The sequence below is a fragment of the Palaemon carinicauda genome, chromosome 29 (genome assembly GCF_036898095.1).
Source record: "Palaemon carinicauda isolate YSFRI2023 chromosome 29, ASM3689809v2, whole genome shotgun sequence".
Classification (NCBI taxonomy): Eukaryota; Metazoa; Arthropoda; class Malacostraca; order Decapoda; family Palaemonidae; genus Palaemon; species Palaemon carinicauda.
The window spans coordinates 93,506,592-93,531,579 of record NC_090753.1 but is presented as its reverse complement, the minus strand read 5'-3'; the positions used below and the strand labels follow the sequence as shown (position 1 = coordinate 93,531,579).

The window sequence follows — 24,988 nt, the reverse complement described above, 5'->3', positions numbered from 1 at the left end:
AGAATAGATAAAGGAGAAAGAATTAGCTTAAGAAACTGAAGACTTTCTTGCTCTCTAAGGGTTTCACTAATGAGGATTTGACAACCACCAGTTATTCAGTGTGTTATGCAAAATACTCAACAATGTATACGATAAACTGGTTTTGTAGATACTGTGGAGAATAGGGTTCTATACAACAGGCCCAGTAAAGCAGTTGTTAAAAGTAAAGTTCAAGCCTGCAGCAAATGTGTTTATGTTGACCAAGCTGACATAAATATCTTTGTAGTTTATATATGAAAGATCTGTTTTAACGTTAATACTGTTCTTAAAAAAAAAAACTTTAATTGTTCAATACTTCTCTTGCAGTTTAACTATTTCCTTAATTCTTTTCCTCACTGGGCTATTTTTTCCCTGTCGGAGCTCTTGGGCTTATAGCATCCTGCTTTTCCAACTAAGCTTGTAATAATAATAATAAATTAGCAGGCACAGCAGTACAAGGATAATTTTAAAGGACACCAAAATACATCTAAAGCCACCTACACGGAAGAACACTTACTGTTTGGCAAGCTGGTTAACTTGCTGTATGGCCCGGTCCAGCTTCGTTGCGAGATTCAATGTCTGCGACAGGGCTTCCTTAGTCTGCGATAAGGCCTCTTTATTCTGTTCTCGACTTATGTTGATGCAGGTCATCATCAAGTTGCGTAGCTCTGTGATATCAGCAGCGCTCACACTGTTAAAGAAAATGATCTTGGTCATGGTACATTGCAATTAGAAGGTCCTACTTTTACAAACACTCACAGATACAAATACAAATCCAACTGAATTAGTAACCATCCAAAAAGCATTAGAACACTCTGACACCGCTTAAGGACATATTACAATCCACACCGACTCAATGGGTGCACTATCTGCCATCCAAAGCCCAATAGTCAAAGAGAACACCCTCATCATCTCAAGCATAATGCACCTAGCCTTTGCCCATTCCCAGAACTACAGGCAAGGAGTAACACTGAACTGGATTCCCAGTCATTGTGGAATTCAGGGGAACGAAGCAGCGGACAGCCCTGGCTGTGGACACAATTAGCGTCACCCTCAACCCCTCAGTGCCTCAGATGCAGCAATCAATGCACAACTACTGCCGTAACCAACTTCTTAGTGAAGTCAGACAGGCACAATTAGACTCGTCTAGGTCTGCCACATGGTACATTAATGTAACCAATTTTAGCCCCCATTCCCTCCCTAAAGACACCCCCGGACAACTAACAATAATTTTACACAGGCTCAGGTTTGGTTACCACTGTTCCTGGGAGACACTCAATCTGGCTGACAGGCATTGTTCATACTGTAACCTCCCAGTAAACCTCCAACTAGACCACTACCTACTCCACTATACGGAAACTTTTCCCTTAAGGAACACCCTCATCCCTGGCCCTCAGCTCACTCCAGTCTCTGTTGCCAGGCACATCCTGGAAAACATACAAGCACTGTTAGGTTTCCTCGTTCCTATCCACCACCCTGGTAAACAGGCAACAGCCCACATAAAATGTCTCTTGTCAATCCTCCCCCATCCTACCCTACACCATTTACCCACTTTATAACCACACAGAACACTACAGGCTGCGTGAAATTCATTCCCATCCCATCCTATTGAAAGAGTATCCTTAACCTACACTAGCCCAACGCTCTTACTAACCCATTGGTTCACCTAATTAGGTAAACAAGCTTCTCCCACCTCTAACTCAAGTCGTTCTTCCCTCTCTCAAACCCATAATCTATCACTTGGTGGGTTCTCCTCCCTCCTCACACTTCTGCTTAAGCTATCAAGGGACTTTAGTATCCCAACCTAACTCTCAGACTAAAAGTCTCTCTGCTCCTCACCCAGTCCCTTCCACTCACTGGGTCTTACTACTGTCACACCTTTCTCTCCTTACTGAAAATGTTCACTACCTACCCTCCGGGGTTGCACTGCTGTACCTCGTGTACAGTACTCATTCTTGAACCTAACTGAAGTCATACATAGTAATGGCTTGTCTAACGCCTAAAAATATACAAACGGGCTGTTATAAGAAATATCAAACTTGACTATGATCACAACTATGTTGGATCATCCACTCTGTCCTGAACAGAAATTAGGAAGGACCCCCTGGGGGTTCCTGTCCTGGTGACTAACCTTTTAGGTTCAGTTGCAAACTGGGGCTTCGGCCCCTACCATATAAGAAAGAACTTTTGACCACTCTCTTCCCTGGTGGAGAACTGAGGGCTCTTTTGCAGAGTCAGGGTTAATGCCTCCATGGAGGTATTGCCCTCAAGACTGGTCTCTGGCCATGTCAATTGCTGGGGCTTAGCCCCCAGTCCTTTCAAACCTCTTCCACTAAAGAAGTTCCACTCCTCATTCAGTCCTTTCGACTTACTGAGTCTTGCTACTATTCATCTTTTCTCTCCTACTCATGCAGGTGTCAGTGGGCAAAGTGATTAAATCCACAACTGGTTTCCTTCCGGCTCCTCTATGGTGCCTGATTCTTTTGTCGACCCCCTGCTGTTAGGGGTGGCTGGACTTTCCCTGGACTACTCCCTGCTGCTACCGGTCATGATGAGTGTGAGCAAACTGGTGCTCATGTTGAGTCCATAATTAAAGCTGAACCTGATTAATAATTAAGGCTTGACATGTGCTGAGCAATGTCCTTATCAAGGCTAACTCTTAGCGCTGAGTAGCTTGCAAGATCCAGCCACACCGGTTGGGTCTTCTTCTCTTGGGGCTAAGACCGATGGTCAGAGAGCCCCCACCGGGCACAAAGCCCGGGCAATCTAGACAAATAAACAACAACTGAAATCATAATCTCAGATATTTTATCAAAAGTTTGTATACTGTAATAAGATCAAGAAATGCTGTAATAAACGGATTTTGAGCAAAGCGAAAAATCTATTTTTGGGTGAGCTAGCCATGTCGTCCTGATGGAAGGTTCCTATAAGTAGCTTCCTAAGGGATATTTAACTACAGTGATATTCCCAGAGAATTTACCTTTAGGTCTCCAGAATTCTTACTCCTGGTGCAAATATCCTTAAAATTTCTCTTAAGGATATCGCATAAATCAGGGGACGTATATCTTGATACGACACATAGAAATCTTCACCCCGAATAGCGTTTTCGCTTCGAGAGGGAAAGTGGCAAAAATAGAGGGGGAGCCGTTATCAAGGTACCCTTCCTCCCGTATTACTAAAGAATATCTAGATGGCGGTGTATGTCAAGCTAGCGAGCTATTCCTTGTAGCGTTGAGCATGGTGCTACAAATATAGTAATTTCGGGAGGGATCCTGCCAAGGCCTTTTCTTGTAGAAAAGGAGGGCGGGTCCATCAGGACGACATGGCTATCTCACCCAAAAATAGATTTTTTGCAACCAATGTCGTCCTGATGGAAGCTTACCAGAGAATTACTAGAAAGTACTGTATCTGTGGATTATTTAAGTGCCTTAACCTTGGAACAGTTTTTTCCCTTCGTCATCCAGACCATTGAGACATACGACGTTACCGTTATACGTCATAACTGCTAAACATAAACCATGTTAGTGCTTCCTGCCCCCCGCAGGGAAGAGTCATACTAGACGTAAGAAAGGAGTCTCAAGGTTTGCATATAACATTTGAACAAACATAGCATCAACAACATACAGGTCTCGCTGTATGTATAACGAATTGGAACAAGCATGCCAGAAAATGTTTGTATCAATATAAAAACAAATGTATTAGCTATACATATTGTTCATAAGTAAATATATGCAGTTTATTAAAGGGTAATAAAACTCTGATATATTTCTATTGAAAATCAATTGTAGGGCGAAATAAGACGCAAATACACAATGATAATTTTATTGGTAATAAATGACCAACATATAGTAACATGTATAACATAAATGTTAATAAATGCAATAAGACATATCCAACAATCAAAGCACAGAAAATATTTGTTTTCACCTGATAGGGAAAGGTTATTAATGCCACTGTAAATCTGAAAATTTGCTGAACTTTCTAATATGCATTTCTGTGATATTGAATGTCTATTCACACTGTGTGAATACACATGGCAAAAGTGTTATCTATATGTTTCTTCACCTCAACTAAATAGAACAGTCCTTAATGTCACCTTGGTGACACTCATTTCAAAGTATTGCACTGAGAGGTATCAACACCTTCACCCGTTTCATTGATAGTCCCAATCAATTCACTGTTCATCACAGCACTAGACGACAGGTTTTAGTACACTACCTGCCGCCAACACGTATCGCTTGAGTTCATGCACCTGCTTTACATAATGCTTGTAGAACACTCTGGATGACTTCCATCCTGTGTATGAGCGAAGACGCTCAAAGTCCATATACTGAAAAAAGTTCAGTGATGACGCGATTTTCCTTGGATCATGACCTGCGGGTGTACTGTCAGGATCCGCTCTGCGAATAAAATAGGTGATTTTTGCCCTTAGTTGTTTTAGGGATAGGTTTGATCCTGAAGTTTCTCCTTTCAAGAGCTGTCCTCCCCTGAAGTCTGAAGTTCTTCGAAGATAGACCTTTAGACACTCCACTGGACACAGTGAGACATCTTCCTTCACAGGGCAGATTCTCCAGGGACCCCACCTTTTGGTGGGTAGCTCGTTCTTAGCGAGAAATGCTGGATCCGGAAAAAGATTCAGTTCTCCCACTTCTGTGAACTGAATATGGCCCTCATCTCTGGATAGGGCCACTATTTCACTAACTCTGGCCCCCGAGGCTATAGCAAACAAGAAAATTACTTTTTGAGTCAAGTCTTTCAGAGAGCAATCCTCATTGTTCACTGTTGAAGCAAAGTGTAGGACCTTGTCCAAGGACCATGAAATAGGCTTCGGAGGGGCTGCAGGCCTAAGTCTAGCACAAGCCTTAGGGATCTTGTTAAAGATTTCGTTTGACAAGTCTACTTGGAAGGCATATAGCAGAGGTCTAGTCAAAGCTGATTTACACGTGGTTATCGTATTGGCTGCCAGACCTTGTTTATGACGGTGAATAAAGAAGGACAAACAGAAGTCCATTGAGATTTCTTTTGGTCCTTTTGCTTTGACGAAAGCAACCCACTTTTTCCAAGATAATTCATATTGTCTTCTGGTTGACTTAGACTTATATTTTTTCTAAGAAGTCAATACTGCCTTTCGAGATCCCAAATCTTTTCTTTACTGATAAGGTGAGAAAATCATGAGATGAAGGCTTTGGGCTCTCTGTGATGAAGCGAAGACGGTCGACTTCTGTACCCGTTGAGACAATGCTGGGTCCGGCAGAGGGACCAGCCTCAGCTTCAGTTCCAATACTAGAGGGAACCAGTTGCGCTTTGGCCACTTGTGAGCCACTAGAGCTGCAGTTCCCTGAAAGGATCTCAGCTTGTTGAGGACCTTCATTAAGAGATTGGTTGGAGGGAACAGGTAGATCCGGTTCCATCTGTTCCAATTGAGGGACATAGCGTCCGTCGCTTCCGCTAGAGGGTCCTCGTATGGGGCCACATAACAAGGTAGCTTCTTGCTGTCGCTTGTCGCGAAGAGGTCTATCTGCAGTTTTTGTACTTGACGTAAGATGAAGGAGAATGAGCCTGCGTCTAGGGACCATTCTGACTCTATCGGCGTGAGCCTGGATAGAGCGTCCGCCGTCACATTACAGAACCCTTGAAGGTGAACTGCTGATAAATGCCATCTCTTCTTTTCGGCCAGGCGGTAGATGGACAAAATCACTTGGTTGATTTGGGGCAATCTCGAGCCTTGACGATTCAGACATCTCATTATCACCTCGCTGTCCAGGATCAGTCTTACATGGGCTGATTTGCGAGGGGCCAGTTTCTTCAGCGTCAGAAAGACTGCCATGGCCTCCAAAATGTTGATGTGGAAGGTCTTAAATAGAGAAGACCAAGTTCCTTGGACTTTCCATTGATGGGAGTGACCTCCCAATCCTTCCTTCGAGGCATCCGTATGGATAATGACTAAAGGTAGAGGTGGTTGCAAGGGTATAGTCCTCTTTAGGTTCTCAGCCTTCGACCATGGCTTGGGAAGTAATCGTAGTCGGGTCGGTATCGGTCTTCTTAGATCTCTTCGAGCGTTTGATGCGTATCTTCTCCAGACTCCTGACGCATCTTTTAGCTGTGCTCTTAGCACTGGGTCTGTCACTGATGCAAACTGGAGAGAGCCCAGTACTCTTTCCTGTTGGCGTCTTGAGATCCTGTCGGATTTCAGTAGTCTCTTGACAGATCCTGCTATATCTCTCCTCTTCCCTGGGGGAATGGAGAGACAGCATTACTTTAAGTTCCAATGTATTCCAAGCCATTGAAACTCTCGAGCAGGAGATAATCGAGACTTCTTGACGTTGATCTTGAATCCCAGGTGTTCCAGGAATTGGACCACTTTCTTGGATGCTTGCATACACTCCGTCCTGGATGCTGCCCACACCAGCCAGTCATCCAGGTAGGCTACTACCTGGACACCTTCTAGGCGTAGTTGTTGAACGACTGCATCTGCAAGCTTTGTAAAAATCCTTGGGGCTATGTTTAGTCCAAAGGGCATGGCTCTGAAGACGTACTTCTTCTTCTGCACCCTGATTCCTAGGTATGAGGAGAGGGGGCGGTTGATTGGAATATGCCAGTAGGCATCTGCCAGGTCTATCGAGACTGTGTACGCCCCTTTTGGTAACAGGGTCCTTATGTGTTGAAGGGTTAACATCCTGAACTTGTTGTTTTCTATGAACTTGTTGAGTGGCGACAAGTCCAGAATGACCGAGTTTGTGCGAGTCCTTCTTGGGAACACAAAACAGCCTTCCTTGGAATTTGATGGACTTTGCTCAAAAGTTCTAGGGTGTATTCTTCCAGTACAGGGGTGGAGTGTTAAAAGAATTGAGGAAGTGGTGGTGGAACCTCCCTCCACCTCCATCCGAGTCCGTTCTTGATTACGCTGTGGGCCCAAGGATCGAAGGTCCAACGATCCTGAAAATGTTGGAGGCTTCCTCCTACCTGAAGCAACTCATTGCTTCTGGTTTCCGGAGGATTTACCTCTTTGATCGCGTCCTCCCTTAACCCCTTTACCTCTTGGGGGGTATCTAGAGGAGCCCCGTTTAGACCCTCTACCCTTGGGACGAAAGGTAGTGGTCTGTCTCTCGAACGCAGGGTTGAACGCTGATGACTGGGCAACCAGCTGCTGAGGCACAATCTGGGTCTTTTAGTCTTCCTCTTAGGCTGGGGACCCTCATCTGGGGAAGACTTCCTCTTCGCCAACATGCCCCACTTCAGGAGAAGGTTTCTATTCTCTGTGGCGGCCTTGTCTACGACTTCCTTGACCACTTCACTCGGAAAGAGGTCCTTTCCCCAGATATTGGAAGCTATCAGCTTCCTGGGTTCGTGCTTTACTGAAGCAGAAGCAAACACGAACTCCCTACATGCTCGTCTGGCTTTGACAAAGCCATACAGGTCCTTAACAACAGTAGCCAAATGCATTTTGGCCATGACCATGTTCATATCCGGGGTTCTACTATTGCTTGCCGTCGCCTCTAAACAAATCTGTAGAGATAGAGATGCGGCAAGTCTTTCGTTTGTCTCTTGCTCCCTACGCAAGAGAAAGTCAGACAGCTTAAGGAGATTTTCGCTGAACTGACTTCCAGCAATATCTGCCTCCAAATTCCCAACTGAGAAGGTAAGGTGGAGTTCCTTCCAGTCCTTATCTTGCGTGGGCAGAGCTAAAGATAAAGGTCTGCCTCTATTGCCTTCATGACTGCCTTAAAACCCTTTGATGTAAAGGGAAAGGCTAAAGAAGATGGAGCAAGAAAGGTGGGATGATTCTTGCTTCAGGCTGACACTTTCGAGTTAGTGAAGCCCTTCTGCTTCAGGCTACTTGATAAAAGAGCCTGAGCTTTCTCGTGGTCAAGTACTATGACCTCCTTCGGTTCTGTCTCCTCCTTGGATGTTGGTTCCGTCTTCAGACGGACGAAGCAGTCTGGGTAGGACTGAAAGCTGGTCCAGAAATCGACTTCCTCAATAAGGACAGTCCCTAACTTCTCTGATATGAAGATCTTGCTGCTGGTAATAGCCATGTATTCTGCATACCTCCAGGGATTAACATCAGAGCAAGGTGGAAGATCTTGAACATGGAGTCTCTTGTGAGACCCACAGGACGCGGTGAGATGGGCCATTTTTCTTTCCCATTTAGCTTCCCTTTCTTCGTTTTGTTTGCGAAGACTTTCCATCATTGCCAAGAGACTGGCCTGTCTCATGTCATCTGATGGAGGGGCAGAAGACGTAGAGGGTAACGGCTCTGGGGCCAGAACTGACGAAAGGGACTCCGATTCGACATCATCCTCTTCTTCTTCAGGAGCCAAGGTGGACTCCTCCTGGAGACCTTCCGCTAGAAGGTCCTTCTCGGAGTCCTTAGACACCTCCGACATCCTCTCGTCTAGGTGGATGTCCTTCATTGCGTCGGAGAAGTCCGTATCTATGGCAATCTGGACACAAGGGATCTCAGGTCGTGGCTGGGGTATGACAGGTTCCACACCCGCTTTTGGGAACAGCAATGAGCGCATCCGTTCACTAGGAAGGTAAGGTCCCGTGGCGTTCTTTTGAAAGCCCCGAACCCCTCTGCGCAGCTTCCCTCATACTGCATCCCTTGACTCCGCTGTCTTGGGGTCATCAAACAAAAGCCTCGGTAACCAAGGCCTTGCAAATCTTGCAGTCCTGGGGGTCCCAGTACCTGAGAGGTCCCTTGGAAATGGCGCAGGGAGCATGAGCCCTGCACTCTTTATGGCCACAGAAGTCCTTGCTCCTCACGTTGCAGAAGACTTAAAGGCACTTTGGATACTCCTCCTGTAAAGAGAGGAAAATTAAAGAAGTATGCGGTAGTTTATCTCACCTGATAAACTATATAAAATATTATCATTAATATTTCATTATTATTATTACTACTATCCAAGCTACAACCCTAGTTGGAAAAGCAAGATGCTATAAGCCCAGGGGCTCCAATAGGGAAAAATAGCCCAGTGAGGAAAGGAAATAAGGAAATAAATAAATGAAGAGAACAAATTAACAATAAATCATTCTAAAAAAACTAACAATGTCAAAACAGATATGTCATACATAAACTATTAACGTCAAAAACAAATATGTCATATATAAACTATAAAAAGACTCATGTCCGCCTGGTCAACAAAAAAGCATTTGCTCTAACTTTGAACTTTTGAAGTTCTACTGATTCAACTACCCAATTAGGGAGATCATTCCACAACTTGGTAACAGCTGGAATAAAACTTCTAGAGTACTGCGTAGTATTGAGCCTCATGATGGAGAAGGCCTGGCTATTAGAATTAACTGCCTGCCTAGTATTACGAACAGGATAGAATTGTCCAGGGAGATCTGAATGTAAAGGATGGTCAGAGTTATGAAAAATCTTATGCAACATGCATAATGAACTAATTGAACGACGGTGCCAGAGATTAATATCTAGATCAGGAATAAGAAATTTAATAGACCGTAAGTTTCTGTCCAACAAATCATGATGAGAATCAGCAGCTGAAGACCAGACAGGAGAACAATACTCAAAACAAGGTAGAATAAAAGAATTAAAACACTTCTTCAGAATAGCTTGATCACCGAAAATCTTAAGACTTTCTCAATAAGCCAATTTTTTGTGCAATTGAAGAAGACACAGACCTTATATGATTCTCAAAAGTAAATTTTCTGTCGAGAATCACACCTAAACTTTGAAAGTCATACAAATTTAAAGAAACATTATCAATACTGAGATCCGGATGTTGAGGAGCCACCGTCCTTGACCTACTTACAATCATACTTTGAGTTTTGTTAGGATTCAACTTCATACCCCATAATTTGCACCATGCACTAATTTTAGCTAAATCTCTATTAAGGGATTCACCAACCACAGATCTACATTCAGGGGATGGAATTGATACAAAGAGAGTAGCATCATCTGCATATGCAACAAGCTTGTTTTCTAGGCCAAACCACATGTCATGTGTATATAGTATGAAAAGTAATGGGCCAAGAACACTACCCTGTGGAACACCGGACATCACATTCCTATACTCACTATGGTGCCCATCAACAAGAACTCTTTGAGATCTATTACTTAAAAAATCAATAGTAATGCTAAGAAATGACCCACCCACTCCCAACTGTTTGAGTTTGAAAACAAGGGCCTCATGATTAACACGGTCAAAGGCAGCACTAAAATCAAGGCCAATCATACGAACTTCCTGACCATAATCAAGGGATTTCTGTACAGCATTGGAGATTGTAAGAAGGGCATCACATGCTCTTAGTTTAGCCTCAGGAAAACAGGAATGAGGAAGTTCAAGTTTTTCATTACTCTGTTTACTGTCAAAAACATCAACCAAAAGGGTTGCCTTTTCCTTTGGACAGTGACTGACTGAGCCATCTGGTTTAAGTAAAGGAAGAACAGTTGCATTATAGCTTAGGATAGACAAGCTAGAAAGGAATTAGGAAAGACACATACTTGTGTTTCCTGTCCAGCCAATTGCTGAGACCTCCCCCCAAATTAAAACCTAGAGTTTTCCTATTCAGGAAACCCAAGGGAAGGATTCTAACCTCTAGGGATAGATAAGTGTAACTTAACACTGACTTTTCCCAAGGATTTAATAATGTGGGTAAATTGTAACTGATCATCTATCAGTCTGTTGAAAGAAATCTTTTCCTTCAATATTAAACTGGTCTCAACAATAGACTGTGCAAGGATACACAGGGTATGTTGGAAAATAACTACTGTATAATATATACTGTACTATAGTTTTCTGTCTGCAGTATGATCTATACTGCAAATATACTGGCTACTGTATAATCATATACTGTAGTTTAGCCGGCATGTTGCCTACTAGGCTAGCACCTGGCGACACGATCCACGCCGTCTGGGGCAGTGGCCGGCGGCACCGGATCCACCGGCTGGGTTAGTACCTGGCGGCACTAGCTGACAGAGAGAGAGAAAGTATGGAGTGAAGGGTAACTTATCAAATGTTTGTTAACAATCAATAAGGGTGTAAGTACTTAATCTTACTGCCTTCCTCCAGTAGGAGGGTTCAAATGGAAGGGGAGAATGTATCATTCAGGATTCCATCCAAACACACAAACCGTTGCCGGTCACTGCCGGCCGCTGATTTGTGGATGGCAGTCTAAGAGAGGACTGAAGAACACTCTACAGCCAGCACAGCTTTTCCCGGAGCCTTGCGTCCATAAGGGAAGGCTGAGCGACTAAACAGCTGCTATGTAGGAGCCCCGGCCGGCCCACAACCTGCCGGCAAGCGGTGAGATTGTAGGACGACGGCCAAAGGGTTGCGATGGCTAGACCGTCGCTAAAGGACAGAGGGGATAGGGAAAAAGGTCCTGTATGAAGTGTGGAAGGAGGCGGCAGGGTTGCCGGCCCTACCACACAACGAAGAAACTCTGTTTCAATATCGGCGCTGTCCTAGGCGGCAGAAGAATGTTCTTCAACCTAGGGTCTGCAGAAATTAGAGTTAAGGGGGAGGCGGCAGGCTTGCCGCCCCCTCTCAACATGGGAGAAACATCGTTTCAGTGCCGGCGCCATCCTAGGCGGTAGAAGAATGTATATTCTTCAGCCTAGGGTCTGCCAGCACAGGACTAGTCTTCTAGACCACAGGGGAGAAGGTGGCGGCATCATACAACCACTTCAAGTGCGGCCTAGGGAGGTCTAGCCTCCTATGCCGACGGCTGAAGCCGGCAGGGGAGTGACTACTCACCCTACTGGTCAGCCACCGGCAAAAGACTGGATACTTCGAGGTTCTGTCAAAAAACTAAAGTCGGCTATCTGCCGGCAAGAGAAAGAGACAGAAAACACTAGCCTAGTCAAGCCGGAGTGTCTACTCAATGGCAAGACCAAGATAGGGTTATAGCCTATGGCTGCACTCAAAGGGAAGGAGGGATTACCCTTAAATCTCCACTGGAGAGGAGTATCGATTTATATAATAATTCTAGGATATATATCTCCGCCTGAATTGATACAACGATACACGAGGGTAAACAGGGAACATGTATGAAAGTATACTAAAGCACCTAGGCTAGTAGCCTAGTGTCAGGCGAGATTTGGTTACCTTAATCGCCGAAACTCTTTCGTATACGATCGATGAGGAAGATTAAACATATGCAATCCATATATCTTACAAGTATAAATTGCCTAAATAGCTTCATATTTAAATGCTATTACAACTAGGAATGTCGTTCTATATCATGCATGAAGGTAAACTAAAGCGCGTAGGCTAGGATGCCTAGCGCGGGTGAGGTTCGGTTACCTAAATCGCCGAAACTCTAAGAATACAATCGACATAATATATAACCTCCTAGAATGTTATAACTGAATAGCTTCGTAAATATTCATGCTATTAAAACCGGGAAAGTCGTTCAGACTAACTAAATAACACGTGTTACGAACGACAGCGCCCATGGCGCTTCCGGTGAAGGCGAAGCTCCAACACTTAAAATTAATCTAATTTCACTGTGAGGCAGAAGCTAAAATTTATACACTGTAAAGATCATATACTCAACTTTCCAGAGGCAGAAGAGACTGGAGATTGCATGATAAATCCAAAAAACCAGAGCGTAACAAAAGAGCAACGGGGAAAATCACCGTGCGAGACCGCGACAACTATAGGAATAGCTAGCTTGACATACAGCGCCATCTAGATACTCTGTAGTAATACGGGAGGAATGGTACCTTGATAACGGTTCCCCTTCTATTTTTGCCACTTTCCCCCTCGAAGCGAAAACGCTATTCGGGGTGAAGATTGCTGTGTGTCGTATTAAGATATACGTCCCCTGATTTATGCGATATCCTTTAGAGAAATTTTTAGGATATTTGCGCCAGGAGTTAGAATTCTGGAGACCTAAAGGTAAATTCTCTGGGAAAATCACTGTAGTCAAATATCCCTTAGGACACTATTTACAGGAACCTTGCATCAGGACGACATGGCTTGAGCCCAAAAAATCAATATATAATTTAACAGAGTAAGAAAACATTTGCAATATGAAACAGGACTGATTGTTGACTTTGGTAGCTGGAAATTGTAAGCATTGTAGTCAGGTTAGGTCTACCCTAGGACAAAATTTAATAAAATTCAACTTCTTGGAACATTTTAACTTTGTAAGTTAAAGATCTTCATAAGTCTAAGATTTTGTAAAAAAAAAAAAGTTCATGATGAAATACTGTAATAAAACAATATTATATAATCTAATGCTCGCATAAATATATATAAAAAAAAAACTTTTTAGCAATTTTAAACATGAACTGTAGACATTCTTCTAGTCAGAAATGCAATATTTTAATATCTAAAATTCCAGGCCACTGGTTGTTAGTCGTGATCCTTAAAGGACGTTGGTTTGCGTTTCCTTTCACCACATTTCTCATGAGGGGGCTGTGTCGTAGCCAAGCCAACCTGCCCCTTCTTAAAATACATTTACGAACAAACCACATTTGACAAAATGTATTGTTATAACCCTACTACATATTGTTTAATCCAAAATCTGCTTTAAATATACTACTGTACTCTGACCTTATAAACAATATATTAGGAAAACTTTAAAAAGTTATAATACCCAGGAGTGACAGGCCCATTCAACAGAGCCTGATCCATGTGCAGAACTCTGGATTCCGAGACACTCCTCATGATCGTTTCCCCCTTGGCAGAAGGCATGTAGTTCCTGGCTCTCTTTGACTGAAGACCACTGCTAAAAGAACAGGAGAGGGACAAAGGTGTCAGACTAACAAATGCCATAGAAAAGAGGAGGTGATCATGAAAATAATTCAATTTGTATGAACATTAAACTCGGGTAAAACATATTAGTCCCCAACGAAACTAATTCAACTTACAGGTACATTTATATAGAATAAAATAAATGAATAACTGATGAAAATAATCCAACTTGCAGAAACACTGAACTGGGAACCTAATGTATGAGACGCTAATCATCCTATTACTATATGAAATAAAACAAACTGATGTAAGAATAAATTACTGTACTACTTACTACAGTACTTCATCTTCATTAGAGCTAAAATTCTGACCTCACACTTACAGTTGGTACAAATACTTTTCTTTTACTTACAAGAATTTATCTTCTGAAGAGCTTCTTAAAGCTTTTTCATAGGCCAATTAATACTGAAAATCCTGTAAGAGTTGTTACCAAACATATTTCAAGGTTTGTATCACACTGCATGATCTACCTACAAGCTCATCTATTCATCTATTTATGGGGTTAGACATAAGTTTCCTCTTATGTCTTACAAAATAGTCTGTTTGAATTCCTTTCCATGTAGATTGGGTGCAAAGTTATACTGTTGATTTTTAAAACTTTCATATCAAGTTGATGTTTCTTAATAAAGTAACCTATGTATCATACTGTATATGTTTTAATTTAACAATGACAAATATAAATATGATAAACTAATAGCCATCAAATGCGACAGTATTTCAAGCGTGAACTGGGATAATGCAGAAGTTAGCTTCAATTTCTAGACCAAATCCCATCCAAAATATTAGTGTGAAATGGGAAACTTTAAAACCATTTCAGAGAATTTCAGATCCCACAAAAATATATAGATTTTTATAAAAAAACATCATTATGGAGACACTGGCTTCTTTAATAGCCAACGTCAAATGTGCCATAGTTTGAATTGGAACGAAGTACAACTCACAAATACTCTTCAAGTGTTTGTATCAATGAATTAGATCATCTGACTTACCTTGGAAGTTGTGGAAGGGTTAAGGGAACAATTAAATGACATGTGAGATGATGTCAAGAAAACCAGAATGAAAATCGACAGAATAGCTCATAAAACAGGTTATGAAATGGGAGCTACGTGCTTACCAACCACAATATTACGTTAGTTATGTTTGATTAAATTTCTGAGAGATTTATGTACTTAATCAAGACATTTAGTGTCAAGTTTATTGAATTGAGAATCAGTGATATTAATTTTAGTTTAGTTGCTTTAGGTGAATATCAGGTTTCTTCTGTAGATTTTGCAGTGTAAAATGTGATTTTTCATTATAATAAAGTTAGTATTCAATGGCATGAAAATATTGCTGAAATAGACCAATTAGTGTTTAAATTAACATTTTAGGATAATTTGTGAATGTATGCGATTATTTGTACATTTTGTAGATAATGGCTAAAGTGAAATATAAAGTAGAAGTGTTTAATTCTGGTCCATAATAACAAAAAGTACTTCACTGACATCCATCATTAATTATTGTGGGAGCCAGCAATAGGAAAATCAGGGAGGTTCATAGAAATGAAAGTAATTTTAATCATAAAATTGGTTAACTAATAGTTTTAACAACAATACTGAAGAAAGAGAGACTGGCGCACCATAGCTTCCATAGTTGCCATTTACCGCTAGATGTCTCATTAATTTACTTGAGGCACGAACCAGTTGGAAAGAAAGGGAATGGGGAAATTTCAAAATTTTAGGGGTAACCAAAGAGAAATATGAACATCAGACAAATCTAGAAATAACCAATTTTAGTATTAAAATTTTGCTAATCTTTTCTTAGTAAGTTGGCCTGGGCACCAGCCACCTGTTGAGATACTACTGCTAAAGAGTTATGAGGTTTTTTGACTGGCCAGACAGTACTACACTGGATCCTTCTCTCTGGTTACGGTTCATTTTCCCTTTGCCTACACACACACTGAATAGTCTGGCCTATTTATTACATATTCTCCTCTGTCCTCATAACACCTTGAGGGTACACCCGGGTACACTATTAGAGTTGTAGCCTAGCAAGTAATAATAATAATAATAATAATAATAATAATAATAATAATAATAATACAGGAATATGAATGAATAACATCTTATGGACTAAGCCTTTGTGTAAAAGAAAGTTAAAAGAATGTTACAAACGGTGCTAGTCTGGTTAAAAAATACAAATAACAAAACTATCTTAGTGCCCCATTTCTATTTTATTCTAAAAGAGGTACAAGATGCACTGATATGAAGTACTGCATGATTATGGAATCATATTTACAAAACCTTGAAAAAAATTTATTTTTGTAAGAATAGGTAAAACTCTTAATTACTTGTAAAAAAAAAAAAAAAAAAAGAGAGAGAGAGAGAGAGAGAGAGAGAGAGAGAGAGAGAGAGAGAGAGAGAGAGAGAGAGAGAGAGAGAGAGAGAGAGATTTTCTATCTCACAATACTGTGCAAAAGTATACGACAGGAAACTCCTCATTGACTCAAGTTTTCTATTCATCAAGACTTGGCTTTTATTTCTCAATAAAACAATATAAAAGCATAATGCCTCGATATCCGACACCCCCAAGTGGAAAAGGCCTTACAAATTCATAAAATGCAAGTCAAATCAATCTAAAGAAGCACATGCAATGTCAACAGGGATCACATCTCAGAAATAAAAACCCAAAAGATGTCTTTATCATCCACAATCAATCAATCAAACTGTATCACATCATTGCAAATAGCTATCTAGATATCAGATGATTTTAATACTTGCTTTCTATCAAAGATAACGTAACAAAAATAAAAGTCATACTTCATTTTGAGCTATTTGGTTCAAAGACTGGAGCTTTAATAAGAAACTTATTACAAGTTAACCTATGAAAAAAATTAACCTAGATATTCTGTAAACTCCTATAAAAAAAAAAAACAATATACTTTCTAAGACAGTTAGCCAATAGTTCTACATTATTTTTCAAGTTTTCTTATGCATTTTACTTGCATGTGAGAAAAAGACAAAGTTCATATCTATTTTCTCCTATCATTTCTTAAATAAAATGGAAAAAGTTCAACGCAATAAAACATGAGGTAACTAGATGATTGATATCTCTGCATGCCCTACTAATACACAAATGATTTTTGGCAAAAATATATAAAGCTTTTCATGCAACACAGACAAATGACAAATTTTGAAGAATTTATATTTTACGTAACTACACAAACCTGAAGTTCTTTACATAGGAGTATTACTTCAACAATACCTGAAACCAGCTGTTAAAAAGTTTTTGCAAGGTGTAACTACCCTACACCAGATAGCAGAGTGGGATAGCGGGGTAGACCAACCATCCTGCTCTCATAACCACTAGTAAAAGAAAAAGGTCACTTTGCTATTGCGACAGGACTTCTGGGGGAAGGTGTAGGTGGGATCACGTTGTGTAAAGAGCTTCAGGTTTGTAAAGTTAGGAAAAATACATATTACTCCAAATATATAATTTGTTCAGACACTAGCTGAAGCTCTGTGCGCTAACAAAGTAGCACAACTTAAGGTAACAGTAAACTAAAGTTCTGTGCGTTACCAGTACCGCACATTTGCATGCTGTCGAGAAGGTTCTTGCAATCTCGCTATGAGTACTATGATGAGCAACCTGATTTGGTTGCAGACCTTCGTCGGGCAGAAGAGCTCACCCACCCACCTTGCTAGAGCTCAGTGGGAGGATGTGCAACACTGCACATGACTTCTTTGCAAAACAAGGACTGAGGAGTACTAATGCTCATCCTACCCCTAAAAAGGGGTTTGGTGAGTAGCCTTATATCATCCCCTAGGAAGGGAACAAAAAAGACATTGCTAGACTTGAACAACAGACATTTTTCCTTTGTAAAAGATTGAAACCACAGGGTACAGGTCCCAAAGGACCTGGCCTCACAAAGTTTTAAGAGCTTTGTTGTGCCCAAATGCACAATGTCAACAATAACCCAGATGAGTTAAAAGACTACGAGACTCGTCAATGGGAGAGGCAGCGGTTGCTAGTCATCACCATCTGCGACAAAGATCCTAAAGGAAAGATGCAAATTAGACTCGTTTGGTACCCTATGGGTACAGTGGCAATGAGTAGGAACTGCAAACAGTCACCTAACTCCTTCATCGCCAAGATCTGAAGGGCTTTGCTCCGGAGAGCAAGGGTGGGGCATGGACAAATCCATTTCCTACCAGAGGAATCCCACAAGGGGGAAACCACCCAGGCGAAGGCAGTCTCTCCCACGGATGAGAAAGGCGATCAACTCCTGTTGCCGCTTTTGCTATACTAGTGTCGGAACTAAGGGTGTTTTAAACCTTAGGCCAGTTGCTTTACAGTATATCATAAACTGGTTAAAAGATTGGACAGGAGAGAAAGACTATATCTTTACTCTACCGACTAGCGGAGGGTACTACACCACAAAAAAACTTTAACGGCTGGTTTCAGCTATCACTGAAATAATGCTCCTATATAAAGAGTGTAAGGTTTGTATCTAGTGTTGGAACAACTGGCATCTATAAGCAAGATACTGTAATATGTAAGTTAAGAATATCATTAGAATTCACAATGTACAAAAATTTAACTTCTTTTTATATAAAAAGTAGGCCTTATGCAAATGGGAGTGAAGAAATACTTGCTTTTGCAAAAGGTGCTTCACAACATGTAACTATTGTATGTGCATTTAACTACTTTTCATACACAAAATAGACTTCATACAAATGGGAGTAAGGACATATGTGCCTTCGCAAAAGGGGCTTTGAGAAACGTAAATATTAACATGCTAACAGTGAGAGTAAGAGGATAATAACCTATTACGAGCATCACACTATGTGGATTCGAGCAAGCATTATAGCACCAAGGTATTACCTTTGCTGTGAAGCGGAACTAGCCGAGCCAGATGAATCAGGGCTCATGGCACCACTCTTAATTTCTGCCTCAAGTTGAGCGCAAGTTATCTGAGAAGGTAAACCTTTCAGAGATGCAAACCTACAAGAGAATTCACAGTACCCAATCAGGATCGGTGTTACGAATTCCAGGTAATAAACTAAAAATATAATTTCCCCCATGTTATATAAAAGCATGTGTAAGTCATTATGATAATGTGTTTTTATTTTTTTTTTTAATCAAATTGATATTTTAAATTTAGGCTTATGCTTTATACACCACATTAACTGAAACTAACACCAAACTACTATAACATGCATACTACTTTAAGTTGTTGAAGAAGGTGTCCCATCACCAAAGATTCTGCAAGCCATAACAAATATTGGTGCTACTGCAGTATATCTACCACAAATTTTCTTCTATAGTATGATATCTACCATACATTTTTGTTAACCAACTGTTGGTACTATGAAATATAAGAATAATTATTCATTACCATAAAAGGAAAAAAATAAAAACCAGTTTGAACTACCTGATTAATTAGATGCAGTAACTAGAATAACACTAAATCACTAGCCCACGTGGCTGGCCAGCATAGAACATCCATATATTACCTGCCAGAACTGAGGAGCAGCGAAATAATGTTAAAATCACGAGCAAAGCAAGCCACGGCCCAGCAAAAACTAGTTTGAACTCAGTGATTACAGTAATTAGATAATTAAAATAATGCCAAAATACTAGCCAACAGGTCTAACAACTGTAACAAAACATGGTAGGTCGCATATAATCTGGTAGATATCATACTAAAGTAGCACCCAAATGTTGTACAATCATACTGCTTCAAGCGATTCTATTATTATTATTAGGTAGTTTAACCAGACCATCAAATTACAATAAGTTTCATAGGGATGGCCTGGTGACTGGGTATGTCATAAGGGGCAGAGTACTATCCTTCATTTATAGTTTTACTAAAGTAAATAATGTTGAGTAATAATAAACTGCATGAACTGTATTGTAGTATCGACTGACACACACAGCCAAGGGAGTTCTGTTGGTATAACAGAAACGTATTAAATTTCAGGGAAAATGCAAATTAATTTTCATTCGACAAGTTTCTAAGATTAAAACTATCAAATGAAAAATAAAAACTACTGAGGTCTACCAGTTTAAACATAGAACAAGTGGAGTGATGAATTTCATCTCGAGTGATGAGTATTTACACTTGCTATTCCTACAGTGTGATGCAAGGATGTCTCTATCAATTACTATAGCACAGTATATAAAGAAAACACAATTCTATAAATACGAATTGAACAGTCGACCCTTGATACCTGCAAATTTCCTCATTCACAGGGAGGCAACTGAATTCTTTAAGTGTAATATTATCTAACACCAATATGGAACTGAGCATTGACAGCAAAAACATTATCCATTGCTAGGCCACTGCAGGACAAAGGCCTCAGACATAACTTTCCATTCCCATCTGTTTAAGGTTTATCTATACCAGTCTAAACCCTTGTATTTCCTTAGCTCGTCAATCCATTGACTTCTCTTCCTTCCCCTGCTTTATTTGCAATCTCTAGGAACCCCTTCTGTTATTCATTATGCCCATATATCTGTCATTCTCATTATATATACTAACTATGTCCATTTCTTTTTCTTACATATAGTTAGTACCCTGTGGACGCGGGGAATAGAAAAAAATTAGAATAGCGCCAACGTTATCTCTGTGTGTCGTAAGAGGCGACTAAAAGGAACGGGATGAGGGGGCTGGGAACCCCCTCTCCTGTATTTACAATCCTGCGAGACATCAGCAAAGAGGTGGAGCTGGGGGGAGAGTGACTGCTCCCCGCACTCTTGTTTTGGGGTGTTTGAATGTGCGTGGATGTAGTATGATAGAGAGTAAAAGATGTGAGATTGGAAGTATGTTTAGGAATAGAAGGATGGATGTATTGGCCTTGTGTGAGACGAAGATAAAAGGGAAGGGTGAAGTGATGTTTGGTGAAATGTCTGGTGGAGTGTCTGGGATTGAAAGGGGAAGAGCAAGAGAGGGTGTGGCTTTATTGCTGTGTGAATGGATGACAGGTAAAGTAGTGGAATGGAAGGAGATATCATCTAGGTTAATGTGGGTAAGGGTTAGGTTGGGTAGGGAATGTTGGGCTTTTGTCAGTGCGTATGGGCCAGGTAGTGAGAAAAGTGAAGAAGAGCGGAATGAGTTCTGGAATGAATTAACTAGGTGTGTAGAAGGACTGGGTAGAAGGAATTATGTAGTTGTCATGGGTGACTTAAATGCTAGAGTGGGCACTGGAGAGGTAGAATGTGTCATTGGGAAGTATGGCGTACCAGGTGAAAATGAGAGTGGTGAGAGACTGGTAGATATGTGTGTTGAGCAAGAGATGGTGATAAGTTCTAGCTTTTTCAAAAAGAAAGATAAAAACAAGTATACATGGGTAAGAGTGACAAATGGAAGAGTAGTAGAAAGGGCATTAATGGAATATGTGTTGATAATTAAAAGAATGTTTGGAAGTTTGAAAGACGTGCACATGTTTAGGGGTATGGCTAACGGTATGTCTGATCATTCTTTGGTGGAAGGAAAATTAGTTGTAGCAAAAAAGTGGGGGAATAGAGTAAGTGGATGTAAAAGGGAGCTAGTGAGGGTTGAAGAGCTAATAAAACCGGGGGTAAAAAGTAAATATCAAGAAAGGTTGAAAATGGCATACTGTATGACAAAGTTTAAGTAAGAGAAAGTTAGTGGAAGTTAGTAAATGAAAATTTTGTTGGGATTGCAAGTGATGTGTGTGGCAAGAAGGTTGTTGGAGGCAGCATGAGGAAGGGCAGTGAATGGTGGAATGAAGGAGTGAAGATAAAAGTGGAAGAGAAAAAGAGGGCTTTTGAAAAATGGCTGCAAAGTAATAGTGTAGAGAAGTATGAAAAATATAGAGAGAAAAATGTGGAAGTAAAGCGCAAGGTAAGTGAGACAAAGAAGTTTTGGAAAGAAGTGAAGAGAGTAAGGAAGGCTGGCTCAAGAATTGAAGAGACAGTGAAAGATGGAAATGGAAGGTTGTTAAAAGGAAAGGAAGCAAGGAAAAGGTGGGCGGAATATTTTGAAAGTTTACTGAATGTTGAGGATAATAGGGAGGCAGATATAATTGCTGTTGCAGGTGTTGTTGAGGTGCCGGTGATGGGAGATGAGAATGAGAGAGAGATTACAATAGAGGATGTGAGGAGAGCACTAGATGAAACGAGAGTAGGAAAAGCATCTGGTATGGATGGTGTGAAAGCTGAGATGTTGAAGGAAGTGGGTATGACTGTACTTGAATGGTTGGCGAGATTGTTTAATATGTGTTTTGTGTTGTCAATGGTACCAGTAGATTGGGTTTGTGCATGTATTGTACCACTATAAGGGTAAGGGAGATGTGCATGAGTGTTGTAATTCAAGAGGTATTAGTTTGTTGAGTGTAGTTAGAAAAGTGTATGGTAGAGTAATGATTAATAGGATTAAGGATAAAACAGGGAATGCAATCTTATTAGTACAGGGTGGTTTTAAAAGAGGTAGGGGTTGTATGAATCAGATTTTTACAGTTAGGCAGATATGCGAAAAATATTTAGCAAAATGTAAGGATGTATATGTTGTGTTTATGGATCTGGAGAAAGGGTATGATAGAGTTGATAGGGAAGCAATGTGAAATGTGATGAGGTTATATGGAGTTGGTGGAAGATTGTTGCAAGCAGTGAAAAGTTTCTACAAAGGTAGTAAAGCATGTGTTAGAATAGGAAATGAAGTGAGTGATTGGTTTCCGGTGAGAGTGGGGCTGAGACAGTGATGTGTGATGTCGCCATGGTTGTTTAACTTGTATGTTGATGGAGTGGTGAGAGAGGTGAATGCTCGAGTGCTTGGACGAGGATTAAAACTGGTAGACTAGAATGACCATGAATGGGAGGTAAATCAGTTGTTGTTTGCGGATGATACTGTACTGGTTGCAGACGCGGAAGAGAAGCTTGGCCGATTAGTAACATAATTTGGAAGGGTGTGTGAGAGAAGGAAGTTGAGAGTTAATGTGGGTAAGAATAAGGTTATGAGATGTACGAGAAGGGAAGGTGGTGCAAGGTTGAATGTCATGTTGAATGGAGTTACTTGAAGAGGTGGATCAGTTCAAGTACTTGGGGTCTGTTGTTGCAGCAAATGGTGGAGTGGAAGCAGATGTACATCAGAGAGTGAATGAAGTTGCAAAGTGTTGGGGGTAGTTAAGGGAGTAGTAAAAATGGAGGGTTGGGCATGAATGTAAAGAGAGTTCTATATGAGAAAGTGATTGTACCAACTGTGATGCATGGATCGGAGTTGTGGGGAATGAAAGTGATGGAGAGACAGAAATTGAATGTGTTTGAGATGAAGTGTCTAAGGAGTATGGCTGGTGTATCTCGAGTAGATAGGGTTAGGAATGAATTGGCGAGGGTGAGAACGAGTGTAAGAAATGTGTTAGCAGCTAGAGTGGATATGAATGTGTTGACGTGGTTTGGCCATGTTGAGAGAATGGAAAATGGCTGTCTGCTACAGAAGGTGATGAATGCAAGAGTTGATGGGAGAAGTACAAGAGGAAAGCCAAGGTTTGGGTGGATTGATGGAGTGAAGAAAGCTCTGGGTGATAGGAGGATAGATGTGAGAGGCAAAAGAGCGTGCTAGAAATAGGAATGAATGGCGAGCGATTGTGACGCAGTTCCGGTAGGCCCTGCTGCTTCCTCCGGTGCCGTAGATGACCGCAGAGGTAGCAGCAGTAGGGGATTCAGCGTTATGAAGCTTCATCTGTGGTGGATAACGGGGGAGGGTGGGCTGTAGCACCCTAGCAGTACCAGCTGAACTCGGTTGAGTCCCTTGTCAGGCTGGGAGGAACGAAGAGAGGAGAGGTCCCCTTTTTTGTTTCATTTGTTTGATGTCGGCTAACCCCCAAAATTGGGGGAAGTGCCTTGGTATATGTATGATGTGACATATAGTTAGAATATCCTCTACTTTAGTTTTCACTCATTATATTGGAGCAAACAAAAGACATCAATCACAGTTACGTAATGGAGTGTAACCGTGTTTTTTCTATAAATGCTATAGAAATTCAGGCAATACAGTCCAGTATTGGGGCCCAGGTGGCCATTCAGCACCTTAGGAGAAAACCCTGCATAAAAAACCTTCTGCATTTTATATTAAATAATTATTAGCGCTATTACTTTCACGTCTTCTCTGTCAAGGACAAGATACACAAAGCTAATTTTCTTGTTATATTAGAAAATACCTAAGAGTCTTGAACTAAGTATTAGTGGATTTAAACATTTCTTGGTATTTCTGTTACCTAAACCTTCCCCAATACTGTAATACAATACATACAATACAATTCTGTACATTAACAAAATATACAGTACCGTATGTATTGTACTACTGTACTATAGTTACCCTTACTATAGAGACTTTTTTTTATTGTGCAAACAACCGATTTTCTTCATAATTTTAATAGGTTACTATCTCATTCTCGGCCTGGCAAGCAAATCTCTTTTCTTATTATGAAACATTTATCGCAATGTGAGTCATAAAAATCTTCGCATCTCGTTTCGCAGCGTGAAAATTTCATAAGCCGATCCTTTCAGGAAGAGAAGCATGACTGTACATGTTAATGATCAAATTTAATCATAAACACTAAATTTTCCAAGTAATTTTCTAAACTAACTACATTGGGAAAGGGACACTGTTCATAGGATGGAGGTACTGTGTATATGAAATACGATAATGAACCATATGCTACCACAACTTAAAACTTACCTGTTTTCAGAGCAAATTTATAAAAAATATATACTATAGACACAAAATCATTACAACTACTTAACAGTACCGTAGTACCCATAAACTCACATTGCCACTGGCTGCGACGCGGATATGGCCTGCTGCGACTCCGAGTCCATGAGCGACTGGGACGCTTGAGAATGCAAAGCCTCAGATAAGAGCGGAGACTTTTGGGGCATCATAGCTTCAGCTTGCGGAGGTTCTGCCAGAGAGGGCAGAGGCTGGGATGATGGGGACGACTGAGGCAGAGGCGGAGGCTGAGGCATGGAGGAGGGCTTGGACTGAGGCTGAGGTTGGGGAAGGCTCTGGGAGTCTGGGATGGGCAAAGGGGGAGGTTGAGTGTGAGTCTGGCGCAATGCTTCGGGTTCCTCTTCCTCTTCCTCGTCGTCCATGTCATCTTCCTCGGGCATCTCTACCTCTTCTGGACCTGGTATATCTTCGTCTTCATCCTCTGCGTAATCTCCCGACTTTCCTATGAATAAGGAATCACAAAGATTTAGTGTTTCTCATAATCAAAAATATTTGAAAGACAATAATA

At 41.0% G+C, this 24,988-nt stretch overlaps 1 protein-coding gene across 5 annotated transcripts in view; it reads right to left on the bottom strand.

Moving 5' to 3' along the window:
• Positions 1 to 24,988, bottom strand: part of Ge-1 (Enhancer of mRNA-decapping protein 4 homolog Ge-1) — a 131,268-nt gene that overhangs the window by 20,745 nt on the left and 85,535 nt on the right. For 3 of the 5 annotated variants that reach the window (XM_068352946.1, XM_068352949.1, XM_068352947.1), the window contains 4 exons: positions 24,520 to 24,922; positions 18,612 to 18,731; positions 13,591 to 13,722; positions 536 to 709 (listed from right to left, as the gene is read on the bottom strand). In XM_068352946.1, the coding sequence (XP_068209047.1) occupies positions 536 to 709; positions 13,591 to 13,722; positions 18,612 to 18,731; positions 24,520 to 24,922 (829 nt within the window). The remainder of the gene's footprint in view (positions 1 to 535; positions 710 to 13,590; positions 13,723 to 18,611; positions 18,732 to 24,519; positions 24,923 to 24,988) is intronic. The other 2 variants (XM_068352948.1, XM_068352950.1) reach the window with 2 other exon arrangements.